At 37.5% G+C, this 14,565-nt stretch overlaps 2 protein-coding genes across 11 annotated transcripts in view; one reads left to right on the top strand and one right to left on the bottom strand.

Annotated features, from left to right (window-relative positions):
• Positions 1 to 10,616, top strand: part of IMMP1L (inner mitochondrial membrane peptidase subunit 1) — a 34,614-nt gene extending 23,998 nt beyond the window's left edge. For 6 of the 7 annotated variants that reach the window (XM_030481957.1, XM_030481960.1, XM_030481958.1 and 3 more), the window contains 2 exons: positions 6,469 to 6,579; positions 10,452 to 10,612. In XM_030481957.1, coding sequence (XP_030337817.1) covers positions 6,469 to 6,579; positions 10,452 to 10,520 — 180 coding nt within the window. In that variant the 3' untranslated portion in view covers positions 10,521 to 10,612. Of the gene's footprint in view, positions 1 to 6,468; positions 6,580 to 10,451 lie in introns of all 7 variants that reach the window. The other variant, XM_030481955.1, reaches the window with a different exon arrangement.
• The window catches only part of DNAJC24 (DnaJ heat shock protein family (Hsp40) member C24), a 51,814-nt gene continuing 41,068 nt past the window's right edge, over positions 3,820 to 14,565 (bottom strand). For 3 of the 4 annotated variants that reach the window (XM_030481951.1, XM_030481950.1, XM_030481952.1), the window contains 2 exons: positions 12,727 to 12,795; positions 7,211 to 11,794 (listed from right to left, as the gene is read on the bottom strand). In XM_030481951.1, coding sequence (XP_030337811.1) covers positions 11,670 to 11,794; positions 12,727 to 12,795 — 194 coding nt within the window. In that variant the 3' untranslated portion in view covers positions 7,211 to 11,669. Of the gene's footprint in view, positions 11,795 to 12,726; positions 12,796 to 14,565 lie in introns of all 4 variants that reach the window. The other variant, XM_030481953.1, reaches the window with a different exon arrangement.

The following is a 14,565-nucleotide window of genomic DNA, read 5'->3' on the forward strand; positions in this document are numbered from 1 at the left end:
AGAAATTCAAAACTGCCATGGATTAAAAAGCTTAAATAATTTTTCAGTATTTAAAGCAAAGTGACTTTGTTTTCAAAAAAGAACCATTATTTTAATGCAGAGAAAGAGGTTGTACAAAGTGTGTGCAAATTCTGTGCAAATTCTGTAGTTTTTAGTAATTCTATTAATTTTAAATTAGTTTTAATTTTAACTGACAATAATTTTAGAAAAGAAATGATAGTAATTTAAATTTAGGGTTGCAGCTAGAGATTTTAAAACTTTGATATATAGCTTTTCAGGTTGATTTACATCAGCATATTTAACAATATGATCTAGATCTGAATATTAAATTAGAGTATTTATATAAGTCAAGTAAACAACGTATGCAGGTGTTTGTTACTTCAGACAGTTGGAAACTTTTCCAACAGCCAGAAAGGGATACTGGGAGAAAGGATATCTTTTTGTCATTTGACTGGCATAGATATTTCTGATGTGAGAATTCGGGGACCTTTCCCATAAAGCAGTGAGTGCAGTGATCACACCTGTTACATTCCAAGTAAGTAAGCTCCAAACTATATTCAAATAACCAATGAACGCTTTGAGAGATGGCTGTCACAGCTTCCTCAAATTGTTACTGTAGAACAGAACTCAACTGATAGGCCTGCACGATAGAGAAAACTGTCTTACAGATTCAAATCCAAGATAATATACTGTTGTTTCCTTGTAGTATGAGTTAACATTGCTACCACTGAAGGTTCCATGATTTTAATAGTTAATAATTCATTTCAAAACTTGAAGGCAGACAAGTCTTCACATCTTACCTTTCTATAACTTTTCTGTTAAAACAACCAGTGACTTAAAGTAGAGAATGAATTAATAAATATTTTATCACAGTGAATTTAATTTCGGTATAAAAGCCTGTTAATGTTTCGTTGTCATCTTTTCTCATAATAATCTGCACCAAGGTCATAATGTATTCTTTTTAATACATATATTCAAACAAACTGGGCCAAGTACATTATATCTTATTCATAGGCAGCTTTAACTGCTTAATAAGGAAACGGAAAATGCTAAACTGTTTGGAAGTACCCATGAATTCAAGGTAAATTAATTTTGTTATATTCTTTCAAAAAGTATTACATTCTAGGTAATTCAGCCTCTTAGTGATACTTAAGAGATATTGATTAAAGATCTGCTATACTGTTAAAGTTCCAGTGTGGTTGCTACCATTTCATAGCTTTTTTCCAGCACAAAAAAAAAGGAAAGGTAAATGTTTATGTTGATTTTGAAGGTATTGAGATAATTAATGTTGTTGTGTTTTATGTATGTGGGTAACCTTAATATGAACAACATTTGTGATAAGCCTACAGAAATGGTGCCTAGAGCAACTGGATCATTAAAAAGGCGTATCTGTTAAGCATTATTCACTCTTGGTTCTGAATTAATAAATAAAGGATTAAGGAATAGTTATGTGAGACTTTAAGTATAGAGTGATAAAACAAACTCCTGCATTTCTATGGTGTATATTTTATCCTAACTAGATGCAATTTACTTAAATAAGGCAATTTAATCAGTATTTAGTAAATTTGTCATTTGATATTGTAGATTCTTTCATCATATTTCACTTTAATCAAGAAAGGTAACACCTGTGGTTTATTCACAAAAGCTTCTTTTGTTAACTGAACACCCGCAGGCCATGAAGCAATTACATTTGTTGCTTGTACCAAAGTAGGAGGCACTTAAATAGACCTTAGTAGGGATAGATGAGAACTTGCAGACTTTATTCTTTTGTCCAGCACTGAGATTAGTTCTTATCATAGCTCAAGAAGGAAGCCTCTGAACTGAAAAGAAAAGATGGGAATGATTTAAAGTTCTTCTTAAGTTTGAAACTTTGATATTGCTGGAGGTGATGTGAATACCTGTGACCTTATGAAAGTTCAAACTTCCTCTACTCCCAGCTGATTGTACAAGCTGATGTTCTTTGACAAACACAGGCTGCTTGGAATTCCAAATGGATAGAGATTCATGTTTATAATTCTCCACTTATTTATTAAAAATCCCTCTTTCTCCATCTTTAGTACCTGCGTCCTCCAAAATCACAAACCAAAAATAATCCCATACCAAATCCAACCAAAAAAAAAAAGCCAAAACCCAACCTAAACCACAAAAGCCTGTTCTCATTTAGTTGGGGTTGGAGGTATTTTTGAGACAGATAATTTAATCTAGTAATCTTATTTGCAGTATATTAGTTTTCTAGTATGCCAATTAATGCAGTGCGAGCATCTCATCCCTTGAAGTTAGTGAGATTACTCAAGGAACAAAGTTTGGTGACATGTAAAAAGACCAAAAGTATATAATTCTTTGTTGATTTCTCCCTGGCCATTTATGTAAATTAATATTTTATGCTAGTAAGTACATATCAAACACCTGACCTGTACTTCAGTTTTGCTACTTTAACTGCCATTGAGTAAATGCAACAGCCCTGCAAATTTACCCAGTTTGTCAGTTAAAGATGTTTTTTTTAATCTGAGCTGAAAGAGAGTAAGTTACTGCTACAGGTTGAGTTGTTCTAAATGATAATTTTGCTATTCTGGTCTGTCTGCTCCTGTACTAGAGCCCTCATAGCCTTGGAAGGGAGAAGGGGGAAAAGTCGTGTGTCTGATCAGTGTCCTGTGTTCTCATGCATATAAGCTGCACCCCAGATAACCGGTTCTGCCTGGGAACTGCTGTTTCTTGGAAATAAATCCTCAGATAATCTGCACAAAACCAGAGGCACAGGGGTTGCTGAGGCAGAGAGAGCAGTCTGCAGGCAGTCAGAGGCAGCGTATTTTCGTGTGCACCCATGCTGCTGGGCACTGCTGGTTTTGCAGGTGAGCCACTAGTTAGTTACGTGACCATTCAGTTATTGGGTTCGTGAGGCTTTCACATCTTAGTTCTGGCCTGTGTGTGAGGGGGAGCTGAAATGCTGCCCAGCCTAAGGTAAATGCTTTTGACACTCTTGTCAATGCGTTTTCTCATCACAATCTTTCAGAGTGTAGTAATGGTAACCGTGATTTCAGTTGTACTTCTTAGATACAATTAACTTGGTTTAAGAGATCTGTGGCCTGTAGATACCAAAATGTAATGTGAATTGTCAAGCAAGTGGCTTTCCCATTGCCTTGGGGTTTTCTGGCAGTAGCAGCCTGTCAGTGTGTAATAAATATAGTCTTACTATAAATACAAGTTTTCCACAGTTTGTTGGGTTGTTTTTTTTTTTTAACTTTGGTTAAAAATTGATCTTATTCTCAGCTTTGTGCTTGTACAGCTTTGAAGCGTTTCAGATTGGGTCTTGATTTTGCAAAGGTTGATACTCAAAGTTAACTTGGTTCAATGTGAGTACTTCCTGAAGGAAGTGATGTGGTCTACGCAGTTTGGTGCATACACCCTTGAAGGATTCTGGCTGTAGCCTTTATTTCAAAGTGGTGTAAATAACTTTATTTTTTTAAATCAATGATTATGGCCTGTCACTGGTGTTTGGTTTTACATTTTCATCTAATTCATTATTTTTATTGCTTGTCTTAATTTTAGGTTGTAGTGAAGTGTCTAGATGATGGACAGGCACCATACAAAGGTATTATACTGTATTATCTCTAGATGAGTTATACATTGTGACAGTACTCTTTAGGACAAATTCAGGGGCATAGGGTTCTGTCATACCTTCCATGGAGAACTACAAAAGTTACAGTAAGTGGTGAATTTCAGGGTATAGGATTATACTTTATTGCAAATGTCCTTTTTGGAATGCAAACTCTGAACGTCTTGTCTAGACAAGTGATTATTAATGATATTGGAAGTAGTAAGTGATAGCCACAGCAGGCAAAAGCAATTGGTTTTATTCTTTTACACTTTTGGAGCATGGAAGAAAGATGGGGAGGTTTAGAAGTGTTTGGATATACTTATGAGTGGGTCCTTATTTCACATAAAAAGAGATGAGCTTCACCTTCTGCCCATAAACTGGGGAGGGTGAGAAAGCGTGGGAACCAGTAAAGTAGAAGGGGAGCTGGTTGTGTCCTGTGTGTGAAACAGCAGCACATGGCAAGAAGTGAGGCTTTTTCAGAAACATGAAATGTTAATGTGTGTTTGCTTTTTTATTTCACTGAAAAAAAAAAAAAATCTTCCTTTCACAGTAATTCATGCTTCTCCTTTTGGTGTATTTGCTGAGATAGTCTTTCAAAATAACAGTAGTTTGATGTATAGTTTGCAATTCTGGTAGATGCTGGACAGGAGAGTCTGCACCAGAAAGGTCAGAATGCTGCTTTGTGTTGTAATACACACCCATTGCACTGGGTACCCTGCAAATAAGATGAATATTCAACAAACCTAACAGTTGCTGCTGGACATTTGAAATCAACTGTATACCACAGATTGAAGAAAATAGGAATGGCAGTACATTCTCAGAGACCTGTCAAAACCCTATGTTCACATGTGATGAGATAAATATTCTAAACAGATCACTTGACTCTGAATAGAACTATTTTGAAGATTATTTAAATTGACTTCTGGCTGGTTGTTTTGTTTGCAAAACTGCTTGGGTAGGAGGAGGCCCAAAGTCATCTCCCTGAAATCAGCTGGCCTTCCCAGAGGAAGCTCTTCCATGCACACACCAGCAATCTGATAAGCCTACAAAACAAGAAAGGTGGCTGAATGTGGAATTCCTGTACTGAAGGACTGGGAGAACAAGAAGTAGAGAACCTTGATCGAAAAAACAGATCAGCTGAAAACAAACAAGGCGTCCCTCCTTTATACAGGAGCCTGTGGAAAGAGACAGTATCAGTAGGTTTCAAAAGGGTTTTAGACATACTGCTGGTCTATACATAGAGATTCTAAAATGTTAAGGCAGGGATGTGTGCCCTCTGACATACTGGAACTCCTCTCGTGGACACCAGAGAAACCCAGGAGGTGGCTGAGAGAAGATGGACAGGCTCACATGCACTTTCCACCATGAGTGTCTCTCTCTGGCGCTGTCAGAGACAAACTATTGGGTCTTAATCTGTAGCTTGTACACTTGCTACAGCTCAGCAAAGGGACTCTGGGTGATATGGTGTCCTCAGATCCTAGCCTGCTAACAGGCAGGCGGGAGCATCACTAAGCAAGAGACTAAAAGGCTCATTTAAAGACAAGGTTCCCATAGGCGTTACCTGGCCAGATACCTGTAAGTACAAACAATTACACTGCAACTGCATTCTCCTCAAATGGTTTTCTAGGGGCCTAGTTTTATTCCTAATGGTTTACAGCCAGACTTCACTACTGGAGTGGTATTTTATTTTGTTTAGTCTGTTATCCTTGAATTCTGTCTATGTAGACTGTTGTATTTATGAGTCCCTGTGGCTTGTTTCTAAACCATTAATGTTTATACTGCTCAAACACTGAGTTTCATTTGCTTTTTTAATTTTGTTGCCATATTTTTTTCTCTGAATTATGGGCATAGTAATGTTTCAAGTACATGGTTTTGGAAAAATGTATGTTAACCTAAAGTCCATGTTAAATATTACCTAGCTTGGGAATATGTTGCTAGTTGTAAATTTTCAGCCTGGTTTAGAATTTTAGAAACAAAAACAGATTAGAAAAATAATTAGTATTTTATTTGGTCACTTTTAAGAGGTTATTAATATCTGATCTATTTTTAAGAAAACATATTGAAATAGCGTATATTCCAAGAGGAAATCTTAGTTTAAGACTTGCAGTAACAACTTTTTCATATATGAAAGCTTTATACTCTCATATTTCTCAGTTTGTCATTGAGTCAGTCAATGACTGCCATCAATCTATGGTATGCTATATAGTTAATGCATAACATATATATAGGTAATGAAAGGTCTTTGTCATATAGTATAAGGTCACCATCATTAATTTTCAAATTATAAGAAGGGATTTGCTGTTTTGTGATCATCATTATTGCAATATCATGTGTTGTGGATTCTGCCTGCACATAGAATGAACTGTGATTCTTAATTAGAACTTTGACAAGCCTACTCCGATAAAATGATGAGATTATTCGTAATTGATGTCACAATCAATTACCAGTTAGTTCATCATGACTCTACTAACAGGTCTAGCCTTGGTGCTGGCCCCAGGATGTTGATGAGTGTGTGGCTGCCCTGTTCATGCTGTTACTGCGACAGGAGGGCAGATTTTCAGTCAACATCCTAATGACCTCTTTTGAAGTCTATTAAATTAATGACCCTGTCACATTGCTCTAACCTCTTACATCTTCATTTTGGATTTTTTGTTGCAAACCATTGGTTTTTGAGCACGTGATAGAACAGATACTTTGGAGCGCTCCACTGTCCAGATCTGGCACTGTGTCTTACTAGATTCAATAAAAAATTAGTTCATTATACAGTCATGAAATACAGAACACAGAAATCAGAAAATACATTGTAAGGTAAACTGTGCTCAACACCATTCTATTCTATTGTCTTTTTACATTGCAATCTTGCTTAATCATAGGTGCCTAAAGGACATGTTTGGTTAGAAGGTGATAATCTCAGGAATTCTACTGATTCCAGATGCTATGGACCTGTTCCTTATGGACTGATAAGAGGACGCATTTGTTTTAAGGTATATATATTTATAGATTCTAAAAATAGTTGCATTCTTAGTGCCTGTTAGGTATGTAAATCTTGCCACTGTAACTGTCTGGCCAAAGCAAATGTGAAGGAAAGCTTGAGCACAGTGGCCACTTGCTGTAAATAAAGGTAATTCAATGGCAGTGGGGTTTTTTTGAGCAGCACTCTTTAAGCCGTCACTGCCTCTGAAAACAGAATGAGTTGTTTTGCAAGCAAATCCAAACCTGATAAAAACACACCCATACTCTCCTCCCTGCCCATATACCCTACTGCACAGATATACATGCCATCCTTAGTTAAATTCTTGCCTTTGCAAAATGGTAGGAAAGGGCAGCTCCATATTTCACTGTTGTAATTTGGGAAGTGTCGTTCAAAATACAAAATGGAGGGTAAGGTTATCCTTCATACAGACTTTAGACATGTAGACTGGCCTTACTGCTTCTTAAACTAAGTCTCTGAAAGACCCTTAACAGTAAAGTCAAATCTCTGCCACCATAATAGTCCACCACATTTGTATTTAAAAAGAAAAAGCTTTGAATTAATATTGGATTGTATAAACCTCCACAGTTCCTCCTCCTGTTTCAACAGTTCTACAGCTTTACTTCACACTAAATTATTTTTTCGTATTATCTGCCTTATTAATTTTCTCATTTACCAAAAAGAAGAAACTAACACAATTTCCTCTCCATAAAGAGTTTAAGGAACAAGGAAGTTTGTATTACAGACTTATGCACCAGCTTTTAGAAAGCTAGCTTTAAAATGGTGCCATTTAGAACAGTAAGAAAAAGGGTTTGAAAACTGTTCTCCATATATTGCAACACAGCCACAAAACCGTAGTTCAGCTCAGCTGTATTACATGCAATTTAATAAAGATTTATGGACTTAATTTACAGTTTTAATGAACAAAACTTAAGACTTTTCAAAATAACCTAATTGCTTACTAAACCTCAAATAACATGTCCTGCTCAGCCCCACCACCAAATTCTGTCTGATCTCTGGTCTTTCTGGATAGCATTTGCCTTGAGTTCTTCCCTAGTGTTTATTGAGTGCTCTCTGTTCCTACTCTGTATTGTTTGCCTTACCATGTACACCAGAGGAAAAACACTGATTCTAAATATGACTATTTGTGTGACCGAAGTTTTAGCTTGGATTGCTAACTGCTAAAATACAAATGATGCTAATATGCTGACGGCCTTCTTAATGAGAATGTGGCATTAATAATCCAACTGAAAAAAAGTTTCCAACTGATACACTAGTATAGAAAAAACATCTGGTTACTACTTTAAGGGGACTGTTAGCAAATTATTTATTAAGAACCTATGTCTGTGGGCAGCTGTAATTTTGAGACTTGAATGAAGTGACTGACAAGACTGAATGTTGAATTTTAGCACACAGCAGGCTCTGTAAAATGAGTGGAACTTACACGCAGATATTCCATACTGAAGAAGTACTTTAGGACTCCAGAATATTGTCTGTTTAAAAAGATAATATACAATCACTTGATACTTAATCAAAATAATTAACCAAATTTTATAGCAGTTGTTTTATGATGGTGCGTAGAGTAGTGATTATTAACATTTTAATGAGATTTAAGTATATGGTGCCTAACAAAAGCAAAAATGAGTTTTTTCTTCAAATGAGTGTTTATAATTTGGATTGTTGATGGTAATTCACATTAGAATACAGTGATCTTGCTATTAAGTGTTGCTGCTGAACATTACAGTGAAAGGCAGCAGAATACAGCCAGTCTGCATGGTGGCAGCTAATGAGACCACTGGCCAAGAAACTTTTACATCGGTTTTTAATGTAGTCTGCTAGGCGTTTGGCTTCTCCTTCACCTAAAATCTTTTACTGCCACGAGAATGGAAGCTTATGTGACTTTATCTTGAAGTGCGTTTTGGAGAAGAAGATGTAACAGTGGCTTTCGATGCTAAGTTACGTTTTCAGTAATAGATGCAAAAACCCAAATTTAATTTGGGAGTAACGGATTTTGACAGAAGAGAGTAAGCTTGTACCAAGTTTGTTCAGGCAACCTATTCTTGGCAAAACATAATGCTCTCTGTGGCTTACCAGTGAAGTTCAGATCTAAGATTCTCAGTCAACGTTGGTGTGCCAGTTTTTAGCCCATACACAGCTAATGATGCTTAGTTATATTTACCCCTTTTTCTCCCTGCTACTCTGAGAGACAAGCTCATTCCATGAAAAGGCTGCTGAAACCAAAGTAGCTGCAAATGCAGTGGAAGCTGAGAGAGTCCCCCATTGACAGAACTTGAGCTTCATCCTGCCCTAGGTAGGAGATATGGTGCATTCCCTGAGCTTAGGCTCCATGTCTAAAATGGACCTGTCGTGTATCTATCTTCAAAACAGCTAGTTAGCGCCATTTATCCCCCATCCATCAGATCAAATCTGTGTAGGCCAAACTGACAAAGGCAAGGGGAAATAGCTGCTAATTGGACTAGCCAGTTTGAATGAACAAGTCACAGTCGACTTCTGTCATAACTTTAAAAGACTTGGGAATTGCTACACACAGTGGCATGTCTTTGTTTCACAGAGGCAGCTTGTTCCATCTCATTTCCAACCACTAGTATTGTTTCTCACATTGTTTCCTGCACGCAGACTAGATAAAACATCATTTCTGTTCTAACTCTACCACTAAGATTACGAATCTTAGTATGAATTTGAAACTAAATTGTTAAAACAATAGTTAAAACAAATGTGAGGCTCCTTCTGTGCTGTGGCTGTTCCATGAACTCAGTTAAAGAGTAAGCTGCTGTTCCTGGAAGGTGACTGCATCCCTTCCTTAAGACAGATTCTGAGGAAAAATGAGCAAGATAAACATCATACTGACAAATGCTTTGGGTACAAGGAAGTGCGTCATCTTTCTCTGTCTAGGTCTCTTCATGTTGAGCAGTGGCTGTGAGATTTTTATGGGATTAGAGCCACTGAGGGCATTCATTCTTCAGTATCATCTCTTTCTCCCTGCTGATCCCCTCATGCCATCTTTGAAACAAGTGTTGTGAAGAGACACAGGCAGTCAAGGGAGACAAAGGACAAAGCATAAAAGAATGTCCTTGATTCCCTATTACTTTCTTTTTTTTTAAATCCAAAACCAGCCTACATGTAATTAGTGAATGTTCAGAGCACAGTACTCCTGGGAGCGTTCAGGAGTATGAACAGCTATACGGGTAATTTCTGGAGAGAAGGTTTTTGCTGGTGAGCATCATTCTCTGACACTTGTACTTGGTCATGATTTGTGCTCCTTTTTTACATGGTGGTCCTCTTCTCGGAGGAGCCCCTTGGTTGGACAGCCCCTGATGGTGGCAGGCTCCACCTCTTCACACTTTTTTGTATGGTGTAAGCTTGTCTATAAACCTATGGAATTTTATTCCGGGGTCTGGTGTTTGCAGTCCAAATGCCCATCCAGACAGTTCAAATTTATATCTCACAGAACAACTTTCACTGGGAGGTAACCTTCATGGTATTCTTCTCCTAGATGGATCAAAATACATACTCTGTCTTGTAAGTAAAGAGGTTTACAAGCTAGAAAACTTTGAATTTGAAAGATATTCTAGGAATGTATTTATTTCCAAGGCTGAAAAGAATATTGTAATTTGTGAGGCTCTTCATAGTAAAGCATGCTGTATATAAATTAGTGTTGTCTATGGCTACCATGGAATGATGATTCCTCCTGATATACAGCATTTATTGTTCCTAGTAAAGGAAACATGCAGATGAGAGAAGTTCACATGCTCTGTCACCCAAAAAGCTAAGAAAATTATAGTTTATGAAATGATTACAACAATAACAAGTAAAAAACCTGAACTTTTGGGTTGTGATTAAAATCTCTTGTATTTTATTTTACAGATATGGCCTCTGAATGACTTTGGATTTCTACGTGCAAGTCCCAATGGCCATAGATTTCTGGATGATTAAAAGATTTAAGTGACTACTGCCAGATTTCATAGTATTTTCTACTAAAATTAATGGAACTATTTTTGTTTAGAATAAACACAAGTATGACTTGATAAAGAGGTCTCTTTCTGAGATTAAGTCTAACTTGAAAGTGGGAATGATACACTGCTGTCATCAACAAAAGCTGCCTCTTTCTTACTGTCTCCTCTGGCTGTTTACAATAAGTGCTTGAATTTGTTAGAAAGATTTGGGTTTTACTGCAAGCCAAGGTTAGCACTGACTGTTAACAAGGGATGAAAAAGGCACAATGCACCCAGAGCTGCAGGTAGGCTGTGCTAGGATTAGGACTGAAAACAGTAATGGTGGGGTTCTAGATCTGCTCACAGGAATTTTGTAGGGTTTACTTACACTGGCTCTAGTGTGGTCCAGGGGCCTGTGTGCCTGGCAGGGGTCAGAGCTTGGCTTCCTCCTTAGTCTTTATGTAAGGAATGAAGACTGCATTTTTTCAAGATGGAGAGAGTCAGTTCAAAACATGCTTCTGCTCCAAGCTGAAAAGCTAATGCAGATGCACAGTCAGATGTACACAGGCACTGGACCTGCTACCTATTACCGAGAGAATCAGCCTGCCTGACCTGCAAGTCTCTGCCACCTCTTTCCGAGGCTCAAGTCCTTCTGAGAACTTGATGAAGTTAAATATTTAGTATGGAAATATAAAGTGTTCCCATTAATGCACCTTACTCTTCATTATCTTCAAAGCATTCTCACATCTATGGCTCCTGATTAAATTTTGTCATCTGAGCTGTTAAAAGGATTTAACCTAAGAGGTGGGACCCGAGGTAGAGCTGATACAGACTGAGACTGAAAGAAGCTACTCCATTGTTTGCAGGGAAAGAAATGTCCTATGGATCATGAGATATATTCCAGTTGTACAGAACTCCATGTTCTGTTCTGGAGGTTTTTAGTAACTAGCGCTTTAGCTGAAGAAGGAAAAACAAGCCTGATGTCTGCAGAGCTATGTTAGCTAATGCGCATGTTTCCTTTCTTAAGCCTGATTGATTGAACTTGTTCTTGTCCTCTTTTCTTTAACATACATTCCTTTAGCAGATGCTGTCCCCTGTTTGTCCAGTCTTTTCATAAGTTTGCAACTCTTCATGTGCTTGATTGAAACAATCATTGAAGGATCTCGATTACAAGTGAACACATGTCACAACAAACCAAAGATACATCTTTGGTTTCACTCCTGAAGACAGTGTAATTCCCACCACATCGACATGAGAGAGTGTAACATTGTTCATCTGCCAAAAAGAAAACAAAAAAGCCTTTAGTGCTTGAGAAGAATCAAGAATTTATTCTGGGTTTTCTTCACAAAGCTGATCTTAATATAACAAATGACCTCCCACTGCTGGATTATAGGTATCGGTACCTGGGCTACCATTTATTGCCCAAAAGATAACTCTACTCTTAAACTGTTTTAGTGACTGTGAGGTATTCTTATACCAGCCAGCCAGGGTCAGTGTGGTCTCTTTACAAAAGCAGTTAATAAAAAGGTGCACATCAGTGAAACACATATTAAGAGGAAAAAAAAGGGGTGTTAGTCAGAAATAACAACAGATCAAGGATGGTTCCAAACCAGACTGCTAGCCCAGGAAACAGATGTAAAACAGAAGAAAGGAAAGCTGGTAGGATTTTCCCTTTACAGCTTAAAAAACCAGTAGAAAACCCAAAACCAACCAACCAAAACCAAAAAAAACCTCACAAAAAAAAAACCAACCCAAAACCAAACCCCGTCAGCCATTCATTTAAAAAGCAAGTAAATGACAAAAGCTGGAGTACCATAAAGGAGGGAAGTAACACACAGATGAAAAAAAAAAATCTGTATGAAAACACCTGAAATTTTGCCATCACAGAAAGAGCCAAAAGATGCACGAGAGATTTGGGAAGAATTTGGTAATCTCAACACTCAATTATGTAACAAGGAGAGAGCTAGGTGAAAAGTGGTACTGCAAATGGGAGAGGGAGATGGAGGAGGAATGCAAGATAAGTACCACTGAAAGTTAAGTTCCAATTCAGGTAATCACAGAGAACAGGATAGCTAAAAAGCTGAGAAAAATACAAAAAAGTAGAACTTCTAAGACAAAAGAATGGTATAAGATGCAAAAAAAAAAAAAAAAAATACATTTGCAATGACTGTAAAAGGCACTAGGAACAAGTATTAAGGCACTCGTACCTTCATTCCAGGACATATCCTCAAGGGAAATCCGTGCATGTAGTGGCCATTCTTTTGTCAGATTATTTTCTATAAAGAAAACATTGCAGATGTTCAGCCCTGATAACACACAGGTCCTTATTTCTTCCTGATCAATGAGTAGTTTTACATACCCAGCAGTCACATCTAGTTAGTACTAGAGTGTCAGTTAAAAATGCAGTTCTCTAAAACTTTAGTTTCCATGGCTCTGCATAAGCTGGAAAATGTCCTGCTGTAGCCAGGAGAAGTAAATGGTGAAGCCATATTCCTGAAATTAAGACATGACTGAAAACAGCACTTCTGCACATCCCAAACAATTATGTGAACTAGGGGCAAACTTTTGTCTTGACAGAAAAATCTTTTAAAGGCCTGTCTGTAACTACAATTCCACAAGCTGGAATTGGGAACATCTGCTTACCTGTACCTGCCACAAAATCAGGGAATGGCTGAGGTCAGAAGGAACCTCTCAAGATCAAATCCTGCTGCACAGGCAGGGTCAGCTACAGCAGGCTGCCTAGGATCATGTCCAATCAGATTTTAAGTATCTCCACAAATGGAGACCCCACAACCTCTCTTAGGCAACCCATTCTCCTTTAGAAAGGTGAAGCCAAGTAAACCCCCCACAATAAACACCCATTTATCAGCACATTCATATTTAATGTACAAAAAAGGACATAAACCCTTTACAACTTACTACACAAAACCTCCCAGCTGCTGCCTGGAAGCTCCAACTCCCCAAATGCTGCATTTTGAAGAACCAGAAACACCTAAAAGCATCTTTAGCACATACACAGAAATGCCTTAGATTTGGCAAGACTTGGGAGCTTAGCACTTACTTGAAGTTTAAATTGAGTTGTTATTGAGAGAGTAGGTGTTCCACCTCTTGAATCAATGAATCTAAGATTTATAAGTTTAATAACATCAAGCTTTCTAGAGCATGCAGTATTGTCTACAGCTTTCTATGGAAATTCAGTTGGCAGTGAAAGAATTTCTTACTCCAGAACTTATTGAGTACTTGCTGAAAAAGCCAGAGGCCCAGATTGTTTTATGTTATTTTAATTCCCAACCTAATCACTATACTGTAGGGTATTCTAAATGTTTCCCAGCTTGTTCTATGTAGCTTCTCTTTGCTCTGGACTGAAGAGTAGAAATAAGAGGCTTTGCAGCTCTCTCGTCCACTAATATCCCATAAAAACTGCCAAAAACTGATACCAAATGTGGGATCAGTTATTGGTGACGTACTGACTCAGAAGAGACATATACGAGATGGGTTAATTAACTATCAGTTGATTTCACACATTAACTACGTAAAACAAGCTTTTTGCACATAAGATTCCTTACAACAAAAGAGCATATGTTTTTGAAAAAAAGTTTAAGGCTACTCTGGAAGTCAAACCCTTGCAATAGCTGATCACAGCTATAGTTAAATACCCAAATTCAAAATCTAACCTGTTGTTTTGGTTGGGTATTTTTAATTGCTTTCCTTTCATGGCTCTATCAGAGTAGAGTATCCTAGGTAAAAGTATTAATGAAACTTGCCAGTAGTGAAATGAACTCTTTGCATTTCAGCTAATCTTATGTATGTGTGTGGGGAAGAGTTAATAAGTTAATACTTATATTTTGGGTTTTTAAATAAGAAATTTAAGGCCAGTTAAAAAAAACCAACAAAATAACAAACAAAACAAACCCCGACCGTCAAATATTAAGTCATAAAGCGAGATTTCACTTAGAACAAGTTATATAGGATTGGAGGTGGAGGACTGGGTCACATCTTGCCGGTGGAAAATGCAAAAAGGGCAGATGAACCATATGGCACCACAA

Source organism: Strigops habroptila, chromosome 4 (assembly GCF_004027225.2).
Source record: "Strigops habroptila isolate Jane chromosome 4, bStrHab1.2.pri, whole genome shotgun sequence".
NCBI classification, from domain to species: domain Eukaryota; kingdom Metazoa; phylum Chordata; class Aves; order Psittaciformes; family Psittacidae; genus Strigops; species Strigops habroptila.